Below are 23,808 nucleotides of genomic sequence, written 5' to 3'. Positions count from 1 at the left end.
GTGGGGCAGGACAGCAGACTGTAGCAGGGTGGCACCATCTCTATCCCTGAGACCATCACCATGCCAGACCTTAAAACATTTTGCTGTCTCTTCAACACATTTCTGCTCCTTCCCTCCCCTGGGGAAGTTTATGAGATTAAAAGCTCAGAAAGTCTTCTAACCATGGCAGGAAAAGTGGATGCATTTCATAGGGTCCCTTTAGTCTCTCCATCAGGATCATAGGGGAGGATACTGCTCACATCCAGTCTCAAACTTCCCCTAGGTGAAGTGCATAACATCCCCAGCAAAGATTCTGGGATGGGTGATTAAATTGTTCCAGCATCGACTTGCATGCCACCCAGGGCTGGCATGGAGGAGATTTCGCAAGAAACCAGGAGCACGACAGGGAGCAGGTCTTCCAAGTCCGGAGAGTTTGTTTTCTTTTGCTTTACCCGTTCCATCAAGCTCTATACAAAATGTATGACCTAGCTTGACTTTTAATAACTTAATTTTCTGAGTGTGTTTTGGCATTGATCAAGAAGTTGCCTGGTTTGGACTTTAAGTGATTGTCTCTGAATTGTTACTCTATATACATGCCCGCAAGTGAGGCACCCTGTGACATTTTTGCAAAGCTAATTGGTTCCTGCCACTGAAGTTTAATAAATGTTACTCGTCTGCCATGCAAGGTCTGAGGTTGTTCTGCTGAGTAGAAGAGTAGAAATTGAATTTGAGGAGAAAACATTTTCTGCAGAATCAGAATTTGATATAAAACTTAACTCTTGAATATTTCTTATTAAAACACCACATCAAAACTAAGAAAATGAACACATATTCTATTTTTGTAAGCAGCAATATTTTATATATATTTTTTTAAATAATTTACTTACATGTCTGCAGGAAAATACAGACTGGATTGTCTGTATGGGCCAGATTCTGCCATTCCTCCTACCATGAACCCACTCTATCACCAACTCAAAGTTGAGTTATCATTGCTGATAATTTTAAAAGGATAGCACTTGATTTTGGTCTGGTATTTGGAAAGTTCCCTCTTTTCAGTCTTTTCCAGTGTTTGATGACTACATTTAAAACCTTTGAAGGAGGGAAGAAGGTTGGGTTTTTAGCAAAATTTTCCCCTACCAGCAAATCCTACCCCATGAGCAGGACTGCACACACTGCTCCCCTAATGGGCTACAGTTCCCTTGTGCAGAAGCAACAATTATTTAATGCACCCTTCTTGCATCACAGGTAGATGTCCTACATATACCAAGGAGCTACATCAGCAACATAAATTCCCCTAAAGTGATCAGATGTGTACTGTGTCATGTGTGCCCATTGGTATCTCAGAGTCCAGAACTTTAGTGATACAAAGCACTGAAGGGAACAGACATTCAGAAAATTATGAGCCATCTCTCTATAGAAAATACAAACTATTCCAACAGTCTGTTATGCTATTGCTCATCTCTTTCTCCTTCTGCCTTTTTATTGCTAAGACCTTTCTTTCCCAGTTTTCCCCTTTGTTTAAATTTAAGAACATCGCTTTGCTTCTTAACAGGAAGAAATATTTAATCCCAGAAATATTTATGGGTCACTGACAATGATGCACAATTTGTGTTTTGCTCATTAAGGACTTCCCAGACAAACTTCAGCTCTTCCTTGTCTATTGCTTCAATTAATCTTCCATTTGGCATTTGGCTGACTATTAACGCTAACAAAATATTGTTATGAAAACATATCAAGTTGCCATTCTTAGGCTCTAGTCAGTCTTTCTGGCATGAAGTACAGTCAAGTTCAATCTGGACTTTAAGTTCACTTTTAAATCTCAAAACGGTGCAATCTGTAAAAGTTCGATAAATTAAACTAATTTTTCTCCATCTGATATGTGAGCTAATCTACTTTTTCATTTAATTTTGATATGCCCTCAAAGCCAGGTATCACGTCCAGAAAAAGTTGCATCTGAAATTTTTGTTGAGTGGGTAATTTCTCTTCTATGAGTACTGGAAACCACCAAGAATTGTCAGACAAACTTTTTGTTTGGCTATATTTGTTTTGCTTACATTTCAGACTCCATGTAGAATATCCTCCACTGGCCCATTGAGACCCCACAACTACCTCAGATCTCCATCTATTGGGCCCTTCAAATTCCTTTTGAACCAGTTCATCATCTTTTGTGCACAGAAGATCTTCATGCAGAGAACTAGGGGTGGCCAAGTTCCTTTCACATGTCTCAGAAGGCTTCACAAATTTAAACCTCATTTTCATAAAAGTGCTTTGAGGGAGATCAGTCTTACCTGCCTTGCAGTATGATGAAGGAACAGAGAACAGATGCTTTGTCTAAGACCGGTCCCACTCTGAGACTGAGAGGATGGAAGCCAGACCTCTCTTCTGCATGTCCAGTCCCAGGGCATTCCTGTACAGGCTCATTTGGTTGCTGACAATTACTCAAGTCAATGTAATCACTGTATCTCACTTAATGAATACCACAGAATAAACAAAGTTTTTTTCCTATATGTGTATTACATAGCGGACCTACACAAGTCCCAGATTTAGTTTGCCTCACAAAAGTACAAAAGAGTTGTTTCTGTGCTTCAGGGACAACTTAAACCTGTGCAACTCTCTGTGATAGCAAAGGAGATCAAATAATTTGAGGACAAATAAATTTAATTATGTAAATATTATTTCTTTTATTCCAAATGTTTTATTCCTAAGCATTAATTTAGAGGGGATTTTAGCTTGACTAATCCAATAAAGAGCAATGACTTGGAATAAAACCAGCAACAATTACTCCAAGTCCTCTGCTTTCTTTTGTAGCAAGCAGCCTACCACCATTAGCTTTTAAGCTTTCAGACCCATCCTTTCCATCTCACCCACTGCTGACATTTCCCAAATGAACTGCCTCCATGGACAGCAGTGTTTCAGCAGTCATTCTCTCCTGCCACAGGATGTCCTACAGCTGTTTTATCCAGCAAACCTAATCAACCTGCTGGGGAGAGCTGAATTATTACCCATGTAAAACTGATTGAAATCAGTGATTCCCTCCACTTAATCCCAGTGTGAGAAAATGAGACTTTGCATAATAAATACCAAGTTATCTCAAGCAAGTATGGAGCAATAATGACCTGAAATACCTGCATTGTTCTGTCAGTACTGCATGAATTACTGGAATACACGGTAAACTAGTTGAATGCTAATTCCAAGTTAGTTTCAAATTGTCATCCTGGGTATAGCTTTGTGTATTAATGAGTCATAATGATTACAATTTATTAGGTTTCTTAGGGAAGATTTTAAGGCTCTACCCTGAATCATTTGCTTCTCATAGGAAGAAGTGTTAAATAAGCCTTTGCAGATCTGCCCAAGAGCCTTCTTGTGTCTTTGTGACCACAACTGATGCTGAAAATGAATAGAATAGAATAGAATAGAATAGAATAGAATAGAATAGAATAGAATAGAATAGAATAGAATTTCAACTGGAAGGAACCTATAACAATTATCTAGTCCAACCACCTGACCACTTCAGGGCTGATCACAGTTAAAGCAAGTTTGACATGACAAAAGCAAAAGTACTGTGGAAGCCAAGGAAGACTGCCAGCCTTCAGAACAAGTCCAACACCACCATGTCAGTCAGGTAAAGAAACTGCCCAGCCTGTTCGAATGAACAACTCAGATCCGTGGGAGAGACGGGACTCCACCAAAAGTACCACTTAGACTAAAATTGTTCTGCTGGAGCAGTACTACTGCTGGCCATAGGTGCCTTGATATATAGGTGCCCACTATCAGTAAAGCTTACTTCCCTTCCCACATTATCCAGTAAATGAGCCCACACCAGCACAGCTATGACATGGCTTGCTGTTGCAGACAGGCAAGCCTGTGCGTGGCCCCAGGATGGGAGATCATGGTCCCAGCCAGTGTCCTGATAGCTACAGGGATGCTGCTGTTTACAAGAGCCAAGTTGTCTGAAAGTACTGTCTATGTTCGGTAGGTATTTTTTTCTTTTTTAAATCATAAAGACCTTGCTTTATCACCATGGGTTCATTCTCAGAGTATACTCCTCCTTATGGTTTCTAGCTCCTGTACACCAGATGGTGAAACTCTCCTCCTGAGAGGGTTTCCTGAATCATGAAACTGGTGGAGGACCATGCTCCAATCACCCTATTTGCTCCAGGCAGTGCCTTATATCACAGAAGACTGCAATGAAGACATTTGGTCTACTGGAGGAGAAAAGAGCTATTTAAAGTTGATCTAGCACCAGAACTGGACTGAAGTGGAATTTTCCATTTTATGCATATGAAAGATTAGGCTGTGACTGCACCACACTGCTACAGAATTAGCCATGGATCCAATTATGACTCTTCTCCCTTCAGCCTTGTAAAGCTCCCCTTCTGAATTCACAGTCAGCAATAGGCAGTCAATGTTTATCTAAAATGCTTATAATGCTTCCCTCTCCCTTGTGTTCCTTGTCAGTTTGTCCTTAGATTGCAAGAAAATATATTGTTTATCCACTCTGGAAGCATTTCCCAGATGTCTAGGGAAGACCTTCACACATACCAAGTGCTGCTTTTAATGAGTAAGGCTTTTAACTTTCATAACCATGCTGTCACTATCAGAAGTGATATTTGCTGCATGCTGTGGTTTAAAGGTAAAAAAACCCAAACACCACAGAAAGCACTAACAAGAGTGTCAGCTCAGCACACGGCCTCTCACTTTTGTGGACTATCGCAAAGCATAAGCCCTCTGAAGGTTATTTCTCTGCCAGTTTCAAATATTGACCTTGATGTCCTGTCCCTCGTAATATTCTTTAAAATCCATCATCTGCAAACTAAGTTTAAGTCAGAAAACCTAATTAGTAACAGAGACAATGAATAACAAGCTTAAGGGGAGGGAGGAGAGAACCTCTTGCAGGTGGCCAGCTCTTAGCTGAATAATTCTCTGTGCAATGGTCATGCTTCAAAAATTTAATTCTCTGTAATTTCATTTAGGATGGGGAAAACAAAACAAAATGAGCAAAGTGATATAGGATTTCATTTATATTCTGACAGGTACATTCATCTAAAGTTTACCTATAATAGCTGCAGTTGCTGTACCTTTCTTCCAAAACATTTAATGGTGTGAAAAAGCGGCAATAAAAAAAAGTAATACAGGACCTACTTGGCATTGCTGTTTGCTATTTTTATTCCAAAAAAAAAGAAGTCTCCCTACTGTCAGGCTGATTGTATTAATCCAAGATTCCTATGGTCCTTCAGACTTGATTGCTTTTTGATTCTTGCTTAGTAGAAGTGGCGATAAAGAAGCTGAAATCGTAATTCCTATTTAGAAGGCAAAGAGGAGACCACTTCACTTCTGTGATGAGTGGCACGTTTTGTTGCTTTAATTAAAAAGTTGTTCGAGAAGCTTAACTGCTTCTGCAGTATTTGCAGCACAAAAAGGATGGTATTTACAGAGACACTTTGGGGATCACCCTGGCAATTTTTCTGAGCTATGTTGATGTTGTTGCTTAAGCAAACTAAGGCAGAGAGGTAGTCATCGAATTTGAAATATTTTTATCTTGAAAAAAAAATCAGTCCTCTCAATGATGGAAATATGTTTTCCTTTATATAGTTCTTAAAGTGCTATCCATCTCCATTAAGGCTCCTAAAGGGAGATTTTCAGCAACAGAACACCCACTGAAAACAAAACAGACTTAAGTATCAAGCAGTAATTGAAGGCCTTTAGCCCAGAACTGCAATGATTTTCAAGTGCCTGTTCCCTTTGAGATGAATTCCCAGAAGCCTCTAAGGGTCAAGGTTTTTATTCCCTGCACGTGAGATGAAAGAGAGCATCACTGTACAACCATGAGCTACCATTCTTTTCTGGAGACAGCAATGGCTGATGGATCCATCAGTGTATTTATGTAATCCTCCAAGCTAGCCAGACTCCCTTGAGACTCAGTTTTCACTTTTAAAAAAAATCAATACACTCCACTGGTACTTTCAGCTTTTCATATGACAACAGCATTGAGAATTAATGTTTTACTGAGATTAATAACTGGACTAAAGAGGGCATAAAAGATTTCGGTCCACTTCAGTATCATGTGAGAGCTCAGGTAAGATGCTGTTGGCTTAGAGACAGTAAGTTAAATCACATCTAGGTTTTTTATTTTATAATGCTGGGATCCTTCATGTTGTCTGCGACTATAAGATCAACTATTCCTTTTGCCCTGGAATCATGACAAAGGTCCCTGATAGCTTTAGATCTAAGCTCAACCCAAATTACACAGATGTATTTGAGGTGCCTGCTATGTTTCCCTCTGCTCTAGGTACCAGCAGAAATATCTCTCTCATGTCAAACAGTAAAATTAACTGCAAGGGATGCAAATGTCCCAACATCCAAGGTTCATTTCCTATTCTCTGAAATGATTATTTACTAGAAAAATGAGTTGTGAGTTAAGCCTTTTCTCACCAAATATTTTGCTAGAGGTCAGAGTTGTCCAAACCTACAGTTTTCACCTGCTGAGACACTGAACAGGGAAGGAAAAAGCCCAGCCCCACTCAGTTCTTCTAGTAGGACCCTCAATTCCATCTCCTTAAAAAAATATCAGTAAAAGGTCTGAGATGGTCAGTAAAAGGTTCTGTCTGCAGATGGCACCTGAGAAGAGGGTACAGCTGGAGCAACTTCATTTACTCAAATTACCTAACAAGGGAGATAATTGCTTTGTTAATGTTATGCCCTTAGGGCTAGCAAAAATCAATACACAGCATGTGCAGGCCTTCCTTGAACAAAGCAGCTCATGCTTTCCAAAAGAGGACTTCAAATTTGAAAGCTTGTTGCATCCTTGTTACTGAACAGTGGCCCAGCTCTCCAAAAATCCATCCAGCACCTTCAGAAGGGATGCAGATCCCCCTGTTCTGTCAGGTGTGTTTGCTCACCAGTGCCCAGCAATGCCTCCAGCTCTCCCCCCTATCTTTGCAAGGATATTGGTGGTGACTAACACTAGGTAAATGGGACAGCCTGGGGTCCTCCCGTGAGGGGTCTGAGCACTGACTGCTACAGAGGTAACAAGGATTGGGTTCGGGCTGCCTAGAAGTACAGTAGAGGCTGTGCCTAAGATATACCTTGGTCTCAGGCCCTGTAGTCAGCTTGGGCACAACTCAGACATGTGCTACTGCTCTGTCCTGCTCAGGATATGCCCACCTCGGAGGCCATGCCCCTTGGCCATGGTAAGGACAGGGAGTCAATGCCTGTGATGTGAGGCGATGCCCTTCTAGTTATTAACCAAGATCAAGCTTGAGGGACTTCCCAGCATTTTCAGATGCTCACTGACCTAGGAGAAGCTGACCCTGTGCTGATTACATTATCTATGTTGCTTATTTCTAGCTTTTGCATTGGTGAAGTCTCTTGTAACACCTCAACTGAACCCTCGTATGTGTGTGCTTTTAAATATCCCCCAAAGCTATCAGTTCCCTGACAACTAACCTCTGCCTAAAATCTAAGATCCAAGTTCCTCAGTAAAATACCAGCTGGAAAAGTTGGTCAAGGGAAGCCTCAGACTGGCACAGATCTACTTGCACATCCCAAAGCACGTAAGTGTCTTCTCCCACTCACACCTGGAACAGGGCAGGAAAAGCCTCTCCTTGGGTCTTCAGGTCTCTACAGGCCACGGTCTGAGCATTCATGAAGAGGTAAGGTAGATCAAACCCCCTTTTGCTTTGCTGAGTGGTGAGGGAGTAGAATTATGTCACAGTTGGGGCTGGTCCATCAATGGAGGCCTTAGGAGGGACTGGTTATTTGCTCCCCTTTCCTTTATACATCCTAGCTAGCACACACTCACTATGAAGCTCAGGAAAGATGCCACAGTACATAAGGAAACACTCCTGAGCTGGGGCCAAGCAGAGCCTTGAAATGCTGCTGTGAAGTTAACTTCCTAGCCATGTCGGTCTGCTCCACTTTGTAACACCTGAGGCAACTTTATTAAATTCCCTACTTCTGATACTCTCACTTGAAGCAAAGCATCTTCAGCAGACCTAATGTTTGATCACAGCCTCACAACTGGGGAAAACTAGCAGCTGGTTTATGATTCAAAAGGACAAAGCAATAATCTGCTGAGGCTACTTGTCCTGTATGTGGATGGGTGAGTAGGACAAATAATTGGACAATGCAGATCAGTTAAGTCCAATTCAGTTAATAGAATTAATTTTCAAATTAGTACACATTAGGTGAATATGCTACAATTCATTTTGACAGAAATATTACAAAAAATTAAAGTAGTTACAATGAAACAGAGATAAATATTGCTGCTGAAAAGGTTCCAAAGAAGTGAAAGTTTTTGTCTGTAAAGTCTAGGGATGCATACTTTTGTAAGGATGCATGAGTTTCTTAAAATCAGCAGGAAGTATATTTTCTTCCTGGCTTATACAGCTTTTATCACTCTGACAGCTCTCAATGGATCTTAAATAATTGTTAGAGATGGACTGAGAATGTTCTGACTGGGATCCAGGCATAGATGTTGTTGGGACCGATATAGGGGTCTGGTGCAAGGATAAGGAAAGAAAAGGTTTTAAATTTGAGATCTGGCCTAAGAAAATAGTTGGCAAAATAGTATGGCCCTCTCACACTCTTCTTAGGAAAGCCCGTAACCATGCCAAGGCTATTGTTAACAAGAGACACACACTTAGAGCAGATGAGCATCTGATACTTGAGTCAGCCTGGTGTCTTCAGGGTAGTGATTATTGGAGGAAAACACCGGTAATACTATTTTATGTGTAATTGAAAGGCTGAAAAATCCTTTGGTCAGGTACAGTTAATAGGATCTCCTGAGCAAAAGTACTGGAGCACCAAGATGATTTAGGAAGATGCTGAGCTCTGAGGTATGCGTGATCAGAGCAAATTGAAAAGACAAGATGAACACAGGAGAACAAATGTGCCATCCTGCCTGTGACAAAGAAGAAAACCTCCACTGTCGGCTTGATTGTGCAATGATGGCAGAACCTGATGTTGAATAAACATATCTGGAGGAAGACAACCAAATCATGGCTGCATCAGTTTAGCAGTTTAAACTGATACCTCCCTGGAAGTGATTAACACCAGAAACACATGTTGCTGCGGTGTTCAGTTGCCTCACAGTATCAATCCTTATTTCTTCAGAGCTATAAATATGGGGTTTGATTCTTAACAGGTATAAATCGTGCTTGTCTGTAGATTTCAGTACGTCTCACAGTTTGAACTTACTTTGGCTCTCACTAATGAAGACCATGCACACAGGATTTCCTCAGCAGTGCAAAATAGATTAACAGTTTTAATGAATTAATTATTTCTTTTAATGATGGTCCTTTATATTCTGTTTCACTGACACTTTCCTACATGGCAAGGATTCACAGGTTTAGAAAAGCTTTTGTAGAGAACTTCACTGAAATCCATTTAACTTCATGTGAAAGACATGCAGCTGCCAGAAAAGCTAACCTGCCTAAAGAAGCTATTACTTATAAAATTTTTATTCTGTGGGCAAAACTTCACAGGCGTGCCATCGTACCTTTTTGAAAGGATTTTAAATAGCAAAACAGCCATAACAGTTACGTTGGCCAGTTAGCATTATGTCGTGTCTATCAAGCTTAGAGCCTCCCGGCTCACAGTCATGGCTTGTCAGGTTTGATGGCGAGCTGGCTAAACGCAATGTCAGAGTAGGTGACCTGGGGCAGTGCACAGAAGGCTGCTCACCAGCCTGCCAGCAGCCCTGTGGTATCTTATCAAATCCAGGAAAACACTGGAAAATAATTCATGATGTAGATTTCCAGTGTTTGAGTCATGGGTTCTGCTTTTCCATGTTAATGCTTTGTAACTATGAATGAGAAACCAGCCACCCTTCCCAAGTGCTGCCAGCTGTTCACAACCTCCTGCTCCTTGCACACAAGGGACAGTACACAAACCACACATAGCGATAGCTGCAAGCACCCGTTCCCAGCTGCAGGATTTAAGCACCACAGCAGCACCAGGCTGGCCAGGCCTCATCGTCAGGTGGCCTTCTGTTACCTGACCCAAGGCATTTCCAGCGGTGGCCCCTGACTCCCCACCAGCAGGCCCTGGGGAGGCCCATGCCAAGGGTGGAGTCGGGTTCTCTGCCTGATCCCTTTGCAGCTCGAGAGGCATCAGGACACCTTCCCCTCCAATTGCTATTCGCACTGCCATCCCTTGATGCTCAGCCTCCAGCTGAAATTGTGCTTAGCAGGGAGAGACAGAAGTGGATGGAGTAATTCAGAGTTATAAATCGACAAACAAATGCAGAGCCCTTCCTTTCAAATCTGCATCAAGCCTAGCAGTGTGTCAATTTTAAGCTGACTGTAATGCTGTTGCCTCCACCCGATTTTAGTCAGACGACTAAAACAGAGACCCTCATTGTTGACTGAACAGCCCTCGTGCAGTCAAGATTCCGATTCTGATGAAAGAACATAGACCAGCCCTGCTGAAGAGTCACATTAAGGTACAACAAGAGAAAGAGTAGATGAAATTCCCCCAGAGCTGTGTGCAGCTGGGGGAACAGCACAGGAACCTTTCCTGCAGAGCTGTTTTCCAGGACACACTAGCAAAGACTAAACATCCCTGAGCTCTGGTAATCTTCATCCAGTTTGAAAGGAGGCTGTGCAGGCCAGAGGTCAGGGACATCTTCAGGCTCAGAACCTTTGTCAGTCCTAGAGCACATTGACTCGTGTCATAGCATGAAAAACAGAGCCAGAAAACCGTGTTTTTAGGGCCTTTGACCTGCCATGGCTCTAATGAGATGTTACAGCAATGTTACATATAAGATAAGGCATGTATGTAGATAGTAACTGATGTGCTGCAAAAGCCTTTTGTTTGTGTGCTCCTGCGTGCAGCTCAGACAGCGGCTTCCTCCGCAGGCAGCAGGAGCACAGGCCGAGGTGCCCAGTGTGGCTGTTAACCTCCTTTTCAGGACACCGGGTTATGTAATCCAGCGGTACGATGCACCAGAGCCCGTGTGGGGTTTTCACCGTCACTTCAGCAAAAGTGCCCCGTTATGTTGAAAATTTCACAGTTCAGTGCACAGTAAATTGATTCTTTTACTAGGTCAGGCCTGGTAACAGGCATTGATTTAAGCAGCTTACTACAACTGATGACTAAAAGCTGTTCCTAAACGGCAGCTCTCTATGATCAGAGGCTGGATTCTGTTCCTGGTGACCCATCCCCAGAGACACAGCCATGTTGGGAGCGTGGCAGAGCAGGAAGATTGGCCACTTCTATTTGGTAGCCTTTTCAGGGAACACCGAATGTCATTTACTTCCTAATCTTCCTACAGAATATAATGAGTTCCTGCTCTGGGCTATTTCAGAGAGATAATGTGAGTGACTCACTTGAGTTGTATACTGACCTCAGGCACTGTAAAGATATATTTTACAGTGCTTTTAAAAACAATTATTGCAGATTTCTGTGCTTCTGAAGATTCCTAGAGTGCACTTAGAGATCTTTCATGGGGTGTTAAACCACACACACCTGGCCAATCCCCATGTTATCTGTTATTAGTCAACACATCCGTAATCATCGGTCATACCCTCTTCCAGGCTGTGTTCTCCATGCTAAAGAAGCTTCTCAATTCATATTTACAGTCTTGCCTATGTATAACAACTCCGTAAGAATTGTATTAATTATAATCAGTGACAGATCCATACTAAACCCTACATTCAGACATGGAAGTAGATTTAGGTTCTCTGACGAGCTTTTCTCTCTAAACTCTGAGCTGAAAACAGATCTAAATTCCCACAAAGTCTTTAAAGGGTTTAGTTATGGACCTGGATTCAGCAGGTCTGGTCTTGGTTTGTGTTTAATAACTACCCACCACTAAATTTGCATTCTTTTTGTGTTTTATCAGTCTGAATACCACATGCTTTGAAGCACAGATTTTGCTAGGCAGGGAAAAAGCTGGCACCATGATCATGGCTTCTACTTTCTAGAAGTGACTTTTAAAGATAAACTTTCTCAGGCTTTGCTCTTCCCCATAAATCATTTGTCGTCATCCTTTAAGTTTCCACAATCCCCATATACCCATCTGAGTTCACCCACCTCACACCCAAGGCCGCATATTTCCGCCCTCTCCTTGCCTTTCAGTTGTCTTTCAGATTCGCCACGTCACAGATCAAAATACAAAAATCTCTCCTACATGTCCCACTTTCAGGGGCTCAACACAACTTCCATATCACTAGGGTGACCCCATGCTCCACAGTAAGTGAAACTGGGCCCTAATTCTGTGGTTACCCATCAAAGTTACCATCTGTATTGCAGGCACAAAGCATGAAGGAGACACAGCCCAGGAAAAGGAGTCAGTCCCACTGAAAACAGTCCACAGCTGCTTTTTGCCTGAAGGCCAAAGTTCCAACTGCCTACTGCTTAGTTTTGAACTGCACCCCATGAGGGAGTGACGGACACGTTCAATGAACAAAGGGCCTGAGGTGATCACAAAATCAACAAAATGGAGCTCAACCAGGATCACTACCAGCATTTTGTATGTGAACAAGGAAGTGCCTACAGGGCACCATTATGGAAAAATCTCCAAAACCCTTTCCAGGAAATCAGCATGCTGGGGGCCTCTCTGAAGTACCTGTGCATTAATGCATACAGTGTGGGGAATAAGCATGATGAGTTAGAGATCTGTGTGCAGCTGCAGGGCTCGAGTCTCACTGGGATCACGGAGATGTGGTGGGACAGTTCCCATGACTGCAGTGTTGCAACAGAGGGATACAGGCTCTTTAGCAAGGATAGGCTGGGAAGAGGAGAGGGAGTGCACGGAGCTCTTCCTGGGGGTAGATGGAGTCAACTGAGAGCACATGGGCAAGGATTAGGGACAAGACAGGTAGGGGTGACATTGTAGTGGGTGTCTTCTACAGGCCACTCTACCAAAAAGACAAAGCAGATGAGGTCCTCTACAGCCAGATAGGAGCATCCTTACTTTCACAGGTCCTTGTCCTCATGGAGGACTTCAACCACCTCATTATCTACAGGGGCAAGAGCACCACAGCGCATAAGTAATCGTCCTCATGGAGGACTTCAACCACCTCATTATCTACAGGGGCAAGAGCACCACAGCGCATAAGTAATCCAGGAGGTACCTGGAGTGCATTGATGACAACTTCCTCACCTAAGTGATAGAAGAGCCACTGAGGAGAGGTGCTCTGCTGGGCCTTGTTGGGGATGTGAAGATCAAAGGCAGTCTTGGCTGCAGTGACCATGAGATGGTGGAGTTCAGGATCTTGAGAAGAAGGAGGGTAAAAAGCAGCCTCACAACCCTAGACCTCACAAGAGCAGACTTTGGCATCTTCAAATATCTGCTCAGAAGAGTCCCATGGGATAAGGCCCTGGAGGAAAGAAGGACCCAAGAAAGCTGGTTCAAGGATCACCTCCTCCAAGCTCAAGAGCAGTCCATCCCAATGAGTTGAAAGTCAGGCAAAAATGCCAGGAGCCCTGTGTGGATGAACAAGGAGTTCCTGGCCAAACTGAAACACAAGAAGGAAGCATACAGAAGGTTGAATCAAGGATGGGCATCTTGGGAGGAATACAGAGACATCTTCCAATCATCCAGGGATGAAGTTAGGAAAGCTAAAGCCCAACAGGATTTGAATCTGACAAGGAATGTCAAAGACAAGAAGGGCTTCTATAAGTGTATAGGTGCTTGAGCAGGGGCCTTGGATCAGATGACCTCCAGAGGTCTTTCCAACCTCAACCATTCTGTGATTCTGTAATGACTATTAGCTGATTAGTAAGTGACAAGGGAAAGGAAAAAAGAAGGGATGGGAACATGTATAATCGTTTCTGTACCACTCTGTTCTTTCTTCCCCATAGCCAGTCAAAAGCTGGATACGGAAAATGCAGTTTCTCTCTCTTACGACTATGGAAATTTGGGAATCCCTCCCTTATCAAAGCATGTAGGTCTGTGCAATCTCCATTCAGCATGACAAAAATCAGTGCCTGAAACACTGAGAAATTATCATCTGGTGCTTCTCTTAATAATTTTCACATCAAGACACAGACGTATTCCAGAAACTCCAAAACTCTGCTTAGTCAGGTGCAAGTCACTCACCTCAAACAAACACAAGGAAAACTAGTTACAATTAAATAGCTTATGATGAATCCTAGATTTTCTTTTGGATAGACCGGTCCATTTTAAGCTTAGACTCTATTAATGTGTGAATCTGAGAAAGAAGGAAAGTCAAATCAGTTTCTCTCCACTGAAAACACAGAGAGGTGCATCTTTTAAGCAAGCTAGCAAATGCTTTACTGGATTTTGGTTGGTTGGTTAGTTAGTTATTTTGTGTTTAGAGTTGTTTTGTTAAAGCATAATGGTACTTTAATGGCTTATCTGCCAACAATTTCAACTTCATCTTTGGTAAATGCACTGAGGAAAGACTGACTCTCCACAACAACTGAAATGTACTCAGGCAGTTCTTTATGCCCTTCCACTTCCATGCAATCAGTGAAGAAAAATGTTGATCCTGGGAGTGGTAATAAAGACTAGGAATTTAATAGCATTCTAATACAGAACTGAAAGTGTGTTTGCTGTTCTTCTAATCAGTGCATTACAGGAATAAATACAGAAAATACAACTGTGACTGCACAGATTTAAGTATTAATTACATGAGGTGGTAAACCATGGTGCTCTCAAGATTTTACGTAAAATCCACTAAATCAGTTTAGTCTCCTTAGATTGCAATGGGCTTTGGCCGAGTCCCTTAATTATATTAAAATACATCTGTTATTAAACATCATGTTTAATACAGCAGTATGAAATGCTGTGATTTGTAAATATCATTACACAAAAGTTCAGGTCCTCTTGAAGTCTGCAACATAATTTCTGTAGACATCAAGAAGAACAGGTCCGGGGTATCCGTTTTTAATTGCATTGTATACAAGTAGTGGCAGAAGAATACAATACAGTAGTCACAAAATTAAAGAGGCTTCTATGAAACCTACAAAGAGGAGCAGCACAGAATCAATGAAGTAAAAGCAGTATTTCAAAAAATAATAAATCAGACTTGGCAGTTTTGGAAAACAGTACTGAAAAAAAAGACAAATTAATTGGCACAGTTTAACAACCTAATTTCTAAGTGCACTTTATAATAACGCTCCTTACAAGTTGCTGTTTTCCCAGAAGATGATGACAAAAAGCCTCATTAGAACATCACTGTTTTATAGTGACAGGTTTTATTGCATTGCCAGCTGTGAATTAAAAAAAAAAAAGGACATCCCCCCCAAACTCCTATAAAGGTTCCTAAAAACCCTGTTTTCTTTTGTTATCGTCAAAAAATAGCAACATAGCACTTCCATATGTTTGTGAATATCCACAATTCTATTTTTTAAAAAAAATAGAAGTTAAAGAAAAGTGCTTTTTGTCTTAGCTTCAAAAATAATGTAAAGAAACATTTAAGAACAAGATATTTCAGTGGTCAGAGAGATATGTACAATGTTATAGATTTAAACCCAGTCTTGCAAATACATGTTCATGGATGCAAACTTGAGAACCTGTTGATCCTGAGTAAGTCTAATTAAAGACTGGCAGGATCAGGTTCTTATCTTCACCCATTATCAACTTTTCCAGAATCTGTCCTAGGTTAGAAAGTATAGATACAGTATATACTCTGTATACTGATTTATACAAAAGGTCTTTTACAGCTCTAACCCTGTTATTGCTAGGCTAAAAATGAACATTTCAAACAAACCACATGAATCATAAAGGATAAAACTGAGATGCAGCTTCTGATGACTGAATTTCCACTTGAGCCATTTTAAATTGGGTACACTGTAGCCACTTGCGAAGCACAGATGAGCTATTGTTCATTTGTCCTGACCCCTGTAACATCCTTAGGCTGTGATGGTTGACATTGCTCTGGATGGCTTGGAGGCGTAGCTGGAGTCCAGCAGATAAGTGCTGTTGAAATAATGGAAAACATTCAATTTCTTTCCTTTAATACATACATTAATACAACACTGTGAAAGGTCCAAGCTGTTGGCCAGGGTAAGCTCCTCCACTGCCCCAGTGTCACCTTTCTTCCACATCCTGCACTGTATGGCCATGAAAGGCAAATATGCTTACAGAAACTCCATACTGAGACCAGCTCCAACACTTTTATTCTCATCACCAAAATTCTCTTGACTGGCAAACCACATTGATCCATCTTGGTCTCTCTTACAAGCAGGACCAGCTGGAACAGTTTTACCAAAGCAAGAAGGCCCACAGTATCTGCTATAGAACGCAAATCCACCTCCTGAGTCAAGAATTCCAATCCCGATTTATCAGGGGACTCTCAAGTCTCAAACACCAAGAAAACCACGTGGAAGAAAGGCCCTGCTGCAGAACCTGGTTAGAGGAAAGCATTTCAGAAGAGAAAGGGAGTGCAGTACTGATTACAGGACAAGTATCTTAGCTGATGATGCTCTGTGTATGCTCACACTTGAGACTTTCAGTGCTGAGCCACCCAGTGCATCTGGATACGCCACAATGATCTGTGTCCAGAGAGTTTAGAGACCACACCTAGTGATCTTACTTCCAGAGTTTATAGAAATGTGTAACACTAAGAATAAAAGGATAATGTTTTAGAAACAACTTACCTTTAGATTTGACTGTATCATTGGCAACCACATTGGGATGAGCTGTAAGAGAGATGTATCTTGTTATTACACAAGTGACTGTAAACATGTTCCAGTTACAGTGCGGCAGAGAAGGGTGTATCTAATGCATTTAGCTGTCTGAACGGACATAGCCTGAACCACAAATCTGAAAATGTGGCTATTTTTAAATGATGCATGTGTTTTGTGGCAGGTAACTCTCAGAGGTAAAAACAACAGCTTCCCTTGTTTGTAGCTTGATGAATTACCAGTAGCAATTACTGATGTCCTGTTTAAGGCAACAATGATAGTACAGAATAAAAACTTGTTAAAGGAAATCACTTCTTTTTCCCTTGTGAGGGTGTTTGAGTATGTGCAGGTGAGCAATACTAGAATAAATAAACATTCTGCATGTCAAGGTATACATCAAGAACTGAAAAAACATGCAGCAGAAGTTCCTGATAATAGGCAGCATTTTATAAGCTAACTAGTCACATTAGTGCTTCAATGCAGAATGTGACCTGCAGGCCTGGGTGAAAGCTATCCAGACCAACAAGGCAAGGAGGTCTGCAAATCTGTCATGATTGAATTGATATGTATTTCAGTCTCCTGCTCTTCAGAGGACTTTTATTTCTGAGTAAGTATAACATGACAAGCTTACAGAAGACAGAGAGGCACTTCTAGCAAAAGTATTCATGTTCTCCAATACTAATTTAACCACTGAGGTTATTGTTCTAAAATGTTCCTCCAAATGGCATTAAAATTTGCAATTTGCCAATTATGCTACTGGAAGCTGCAAGTTAAACCTAATCACTATTGACAACATTAGATAAACTGCTGTTTCCCTTGTGCAAGGTACGGTAATTGTTTCAATTTCAGTGCTGTTTTGCTGGAGAATCATGTGCAGCTCTGTCAGGACTGATTACTTAGTCTACCACATGAAGACCCATATTCAAACCTCAGCATTTACAGACAGATGAATGCCAAAACACCTGGAATGAAGCCAGATACAGCAGATGTGCGAATTCTGTACATCCTTCTGTGGGCTCTCACATTAATGAAGTGCTTAATAAGACCTGGTGACCACAAGTGGTTTTTTGGAGAGGAGGGAACAGGTAAGCATACTGAGAAGCCATGCTCCATGCCCCACTGGCATCAACAAACTGTCTGAAAATTTCATCCAGCATTAATGAAGTTCCTATGGAGATAGCCAGTGATGATAGGACTGGTGTCAGAAGTATGGCAAGCAAGGAGGGAAGCTAGGCAGAAAACTCAGGGTACCCCTCTGCATCTGAACCAACTCACTGGACAGCTTTTACAGTCAGCTGAGACAATCAAGTACTTTCCACATCCAGTTCATCTTGTCCCAAAGCAGGTATCTAAAATAGATCAAGATGAATCATGTCCAAAAATACCTGTTTATCCCCACCGACTATAAAGGGCACTCACGGAAACTAGCTCATATTTATATCTACTCTGCAGAGGTCTAAGGCTAGATATAGATCACTGTCCTCCAGCACCACTTCTGTCTTCCAGGGTCTGGACACATTTAGGGAAATGAAACATTCTGCTGCAGGCACAAGAATGCAAACGCTCCACTTCTACAGCTGCCAGTTAGATAAATGAGACAAATACACATTTTTATTGAAGTACTTGAGTTTTATTACCTAATCCCCAACCAGCCTTTTCTTCACAAAGAAAGAATACATAAAGCTAGTTAGAAAGAACAGCTGGAAGAACAGACTGCTGTCAGACAATCTCAATTTTTTGGAGTTTAGATTTTCAACAAAATTATGTTGATTCCAGTGCAAGTTTTGATGGAAACCAGGCAGGAGAACAGGTTGATCACTGTGCTTTTCTGGCTCTCCAACTCTGCTGCATGCCCAGTTCTCTAGAAGTCTACCCAGCAGCTGTTGGAGCTGCCTAAAATCCCTGGGTCTCTGGAAAAGATGTTGTGGTTTGCTGAGCTGCTCCCTTCTCTACTGTAGGCTCCCAGATTCCTCAGACATACATCTGATGGTCAGACAGAGAGCTGTGATCAGCAAGGAGCTGGCCTCCATCATCAGTGGCTGCCCTGGCATGGCTAGTTTCCCAGTTCCTTTGATACAGAAACACAAGATGAAAGCTGAACACTTTCATTTCAGTCCTCCTAAAGCAGAATGCTTCCCCTCAGAGGAAAATATAATTAATTAAATATATATGTAGGTATTTGTGCATCTGTGTAAATGTGTATATATATCTCTCACTCTGACTTACAAGGAAAAATAAATATGTAATGGTTGAAATGTTTTCACATGAAAGAAACTTTGTTTGCCTCACCAGATTAGTAAAGATAGTCTAACATCAGATCCAAAAAATATCCTCTGAGAATACAGGGAATGGCTCAAAGACTATAGGAAGCAATCAAGACATGTCTCAGTGCTATCAGTGTGAGTTTAATTTAAGAGCAAAGGCCAACACAGTACCACAAGGAGGAAACCTCACCGCACCAACACAAGGAGGAGATGAAGGAGTGCTTGTCTCAGGCATAAAGGAAGCTTTTCCTTCAGTGAAGGAGAGCTGAATTGTTTATGTTTTTTCTTTCTCTCGTTTCAGGGCGTATTTTGCTCTCACTTGTTATACAGAAAATGGCCATCGAGGACAGCTATTCCATAAACTGCCTGGCATCATGTGACATGTACCACCTTCTCACTGTGGTGGATTAAAAATATGTGTGTGTTGAACTGTGCAATGACTTCACTAAAAAATGAAGTTTTTGCAGCACCTGATTCTTTAGGTGCAATAAAAGACACTGCAGTAAATACAATTATATGAATGATAAATGCTCAGGATTTATCAGTGCTACTGTGCTCAGTTCCAAGAGGAAGTAATTGGGAATTATTAATTCTGCTGAACAAATGTCTGACAGAGTGTTCTGTTTTAAAAAAATCTCTCTCACTACACTGTATGTCCTTTCCTTCAGTAAAAACTAAACCTTGTTTCAAAGCCTTATATTTAAAATAAAAAAAAAAGCTAGATAACACTGTTTCATCATCAAAGGCAGGGCAATAAAAGATTTTCTAGAATAAAACAAGCTATGAAAAAACTGCCCAGTCAACTAATATTCAAAGAATTTTCATCCTGGCAGAGTTCTGAAGTAGCAGTAACAAAGTTCAAATCTTCTTCACAGCCAAGGAAGAAGAGACAGTCTTAAAGCTGGTCATTTTTAAAAATTATAGAGATGCCACTCATTCAATTGGTTACTGCGTGAATAAGTTTCACAGTTCTGCCTCTCTGAAAGACTTCAAACACACAGTAAGTCTCTCCTCACATCTTGACACTTACTTTTCAGATCTACAATAAATATAATATATAAATATTTTGACAATTAGTTATTAATACTTAGTATATTTCAACAATTAGTTTTGAAAATAATTGGGAACACAGGACTAAGAATCCTATAATACTAATATGTACGTATATTGTTCCTGCAGAATTTCACTAAGGGAGGGCTAAGTAAAGAGGATTTGGTCACCCAGATTCTTCGCTCCCATCTCCAATCCACTGAACATGAAATAAACCTTAGCACCTTAACTCTGAATTTCACAGGTTTATGAATTGACCTTATAGTAACAATGTCCTTACAGCTTTAAAGCCATTCTTCACCCTAGTCAAAATTCTGGACATCCTAGACTGACTGAAAGAGAAGCCCCTATGTCTTAGGGGGACAGCCACGATCACTTTAACATCCCATAGTAACAGACTTCCTGTAGTGAATCAAGTCATTACTGACTATAAATCTGTATTTTCACAATCAGTGTGAATACTTCCATGACAATTGACATCAAGACCTTCGATTTTAGCTACTTTATTTTCAATTCCTGCTTGACCATAAAAGACTGGAGTAATTTACTTTATGGTAACAGAAGAATTCTTCAGAATAAAGCAATGTGAAATACGTAAAGAAGGCTAGTAAAATTGCTTTATGCTTGTGAGACTACCCCAATCCTTTGGGAATCTGTTCTGAAAACACTGTGGTGACCCACAGGATTCTGATTTCCAAATAAATAATTTTACCTGAATGAAGCATGCAGGATTTGATTCTCTAACCAAAGAATGCCCTATACACATACTAGAGGAGAAGGATTCACTATCAAATAATATTTGGCTAAGTTAGACACATAGGCATATAATAACAAGAAAACCACTGTGGCACGAAGGTTTTGTAATCAACCTAAAAGAATGTGAGGATCAGAACAGCGAGGTGATCTGCAAAGACGTATGATGATTAAAAGTTACAGAATGGCTGAAAATTCAGATGGTAGCTAGAGGTTCTCCAAGTCAGTTACACCAGTTGACTCTATTAGAGGAATAACACCATTGCAACAATGGAAGGGGAAAGTAGATCAGAAGTTATAAAAAAAAAAAAAAAAAAAATCAGGAGAAATTTCATTTGAGATTATGGTCTGGTCTTACTTCTTACCAGAGATTTTATTTTTTGTTATGGTCTACTAGGTTTTACTTCTGCATTAGCATCCAAACCTTAGCTTCTTCCACTTTCTTATGTTGAGTGGGAGGGGAAGCAGAAAACAGTGAGTGTAGAACTCACAACAGTCAACATCATTAACTAAATATTCATGTTATGGTATGCCTACCTTTACAAAGATAGTAGAGTTGCATTCCTGTAAAGCCTCCATTAAACTAATCACATGCAGGCACACCATTTCCACCATCTTGAAAAAAAAATAAACAAAACATAAAACCGAATCAGTGTTCAGCATAACGATGTTGTAAACTAAGCCAACAGTGTCTGAAAAGAATCCTGTATTTGCTTGGCAGTTACACTGAATCACTAGATATGCATTTATTAATCGCTGACATATAAGATTAAATATTACACAAGCACATAAGGGACATTTTCTTTAGTTAGTTTTCCTCGATGAGGCAACACCTGTCTGTTAAATATTTCAAAGTGCTTGATGTATTTTAATTCATACCACACATCAAAACAAGTTGCCTTCAGCTTTGTTCTTTTCAGACTTCATAAATCCTTTTACATGCCTTTGCTGTGTAGTTCTCATCAATCAGTGTGTCAGAAAAATGATATTTTTATTTACTGAATCTTTGAAAATTAACATACTCACAAAATCCATCTTTTTTTTCCCCCATCAAAAGACAATTTATTGTTCTGAACTGGCAGCTAGCCCATAATTCTTCCATTTTGTACCATGAATTATGACAGATGCAAATATCAGTTATTTGGTAGTAGACAGCATTTTATGTTTTATATTGTGTAAATTTATAGGTACAAGACAAATACCCTGAGCCAGCAGTATTTACAGTGCTTGTCTGAACTATGTGTAAATTCCCCTTGATAATAATAAACTTAGCTTTTATGTAGTGCTTTTCATCTTCAAAGCGCTTTACAAACACTAACTAATTAACCTCACAACAACCCTGTGAGACAGACAAGTATTATTATCTACATTTCACAGAGCAAGAGCTGAGGCTGAGAGTTTAATAACTTGCACTAAAGCCACATAATGAGATACTTTCAGAATAAGGATTGGAGCTTGGGTCTTCCAGGTCATATTCTTGTCCTAAGGCTTGACAAGAAGCCTTTGTGTCTGACTAAACAACTGGCTTTAGAAACGTTATGCACATTTCCGGTTTATTCAAATGGAACTTCAGAACTACTGTTCCCAACAGTGGCTTGCCAGCCACGGAGACCTCAATAGATGTCAGAGGCTAAAATATCATTTGAAGACAGCTTTAGCTGGTCCTTGCCTGATATGGACAAGACTCAAGGGAATAGTAACTGGTTCAAAGGCACTCAAGTGCAGCCCATGCAATTGCAATTGAAAGGGAGAGTGTTGATACCTGCTGGGGGTGGAAGATGTTTCACACAGGGAAATGGGAATTATATAAAGTAATTTCCATATGGATAGCAGGTCTCCATTTGAAAAAGAAAAAATCCCAAACAAACAAAGAACGAAAATTCCAAACCTTAAGAGCACCTGACTTAGAGGACTGGGCCATGTATAAAGAAATCTTTCTCATTCAAAGCTAATATCAGGTTCTCCAGAGTAGGGCTACTAGTTACCATCTCAGTTAAAGTCAAAAAGTTTTGACAAGTCATGACAGACTTGCCATGACTTTCTGGAAAGTGGGAAACACAATACATCTTGCCCATCAGAAACAAGCTCTCAATCCTAAACCTGCAGGCCCAGAGATCCATTAGTCAAGGGGAAGCAAAGGTAGCACCTATGAGAAGGCTGTTGGAACCCCTCTTTGTTCTTACTGTACAAAACTGCACCAACAGCAGCGAGTAGCTGAAATAAATAAATGCTTAAAAGTTATTTCCAAAAAATGGTCTGGACAATTTCTGGAAAAGTGAACATTTCCCTTTCAAGCCTTATCTCTAGAGATACCTCCTTCAAGTCATTCATTACTCAAAAATGTTTCCAGAAATATTTATGTAGCGTATTTCTGATGAGTAACCAATGGGTTTGTGTAGTTTTTTGCCATCACATAGTAAAAACTATTCAAGTGGATATTCACAGAATTATCCTAAAACTTAAGTTGCTCCAGTAAGGCAGAATCAGATGAAACGATAGGACCACTGTGAAGAGCAGGAAGATAGAGAACATGAGACCTGATGCAGAGAGCCCTTAATCCAACAAATGGCAGCTCTAGCTCTTCATTCTGTTTCAGGCAGATCCTCCTACCTCCTGTTTCAAGTCCACTGAGAGGTTAAACCACTACTGATTAGCTTTTCCTTGAATTTCTCAAAAGCATCGAAGTTGCTGTATGATGTTATTCATAGTCTGATGTATTCCACTGAAACTAAAACAAAGCCAAGCTTTCTGAGTTTAATCTGTACTACACCTGTACACAGCACTTAACTCACCACTTTGTTATGTGCCATTAGCTGTAGGATGCTAGGTGTCACTCGGCTCCAGAACTCCAGGGCTGTAAGGATTGCTGTAAAGCTAAATTCATTTTGATTCTGGACTGTCGGAGCTACTGCTGTTTGTTCACAATACACTGTCCAGAGCTGAGCAAATATAAATGCATGGAAGAGGGAACACATGTGCAGAACAGATGTCTGTAGAAACAGAAAATAGAGGAAAATATTTATTTAAGTAAGTGTAATGGATACAGTGCAGAGGCTTTCAAAGCACTCTTCTGTCATGCATCCTACTGTGCAGTCTTACCCCTCACTTTCCATGTTTCCCTCCCATTAGGGACCAGTAAGTCAAGTATACTTCATAACATCTT

General features: G+C 40.7%; 1 protein-coding gene across 8 annotated transcripts in view; it reads right to left on the bottom strand.

Annotated features, from left to right (window-relative positions):
- Positions 1 to 14,501: 14,501 nt before the first annotated feature.
- The window catches only part of UNC79 (unc-79 homolog, NALCN channel complex subunit), a 113,782-nt gene continuing 104,475 nt past the window's right edge, over positions 14,502 to 23,808 (bottom strand). For all 8 annotated transcript variants that reach the window (XM_074908577.1, XM_074908580.1, XM_074908581.1 and 5 more), the window contains 4 exons: positions 23,438 to 23,635; positions 21,183 to 21,260; positions 16,552 to 16,593; positions 14,502 to 15,871 (listed from right to left, as the gene is read on the bottom strand). In XM_074908577.1, coding sequence (XP_074764678.1) covers positions 15,671 to 15,871; positions 16,552 to 16,593; positions 21,183 to 21,260; positions 23,438 to 23,635 — 519 coding nt within the window. In that variant the 3' untranslated portion in view covers positions 14,502 to 15,670. The remainder of the gene's footprint in view (positions 15,872 to 16,551; positions 16,594 to 21,182; positions 21,261 to 23,437; positions 23,636 to 23,808) is intronic.

The sequence above is a fragment of the Athene noctua genome, chromosome 6, assembly GCF_965140245.1.
Source record: "Athene noctua chromosome 6, bAthNoc1.hap1.1, whole genome shotgun sequence".
NCBI lineage: Eukaryota > Metazoa > Chordata > Aves > Strigiformes > Strigidae > Athene > Athene noctua.
This window is presented reverse-complemented; position numbering and strand designations above follow the sequence as displayed.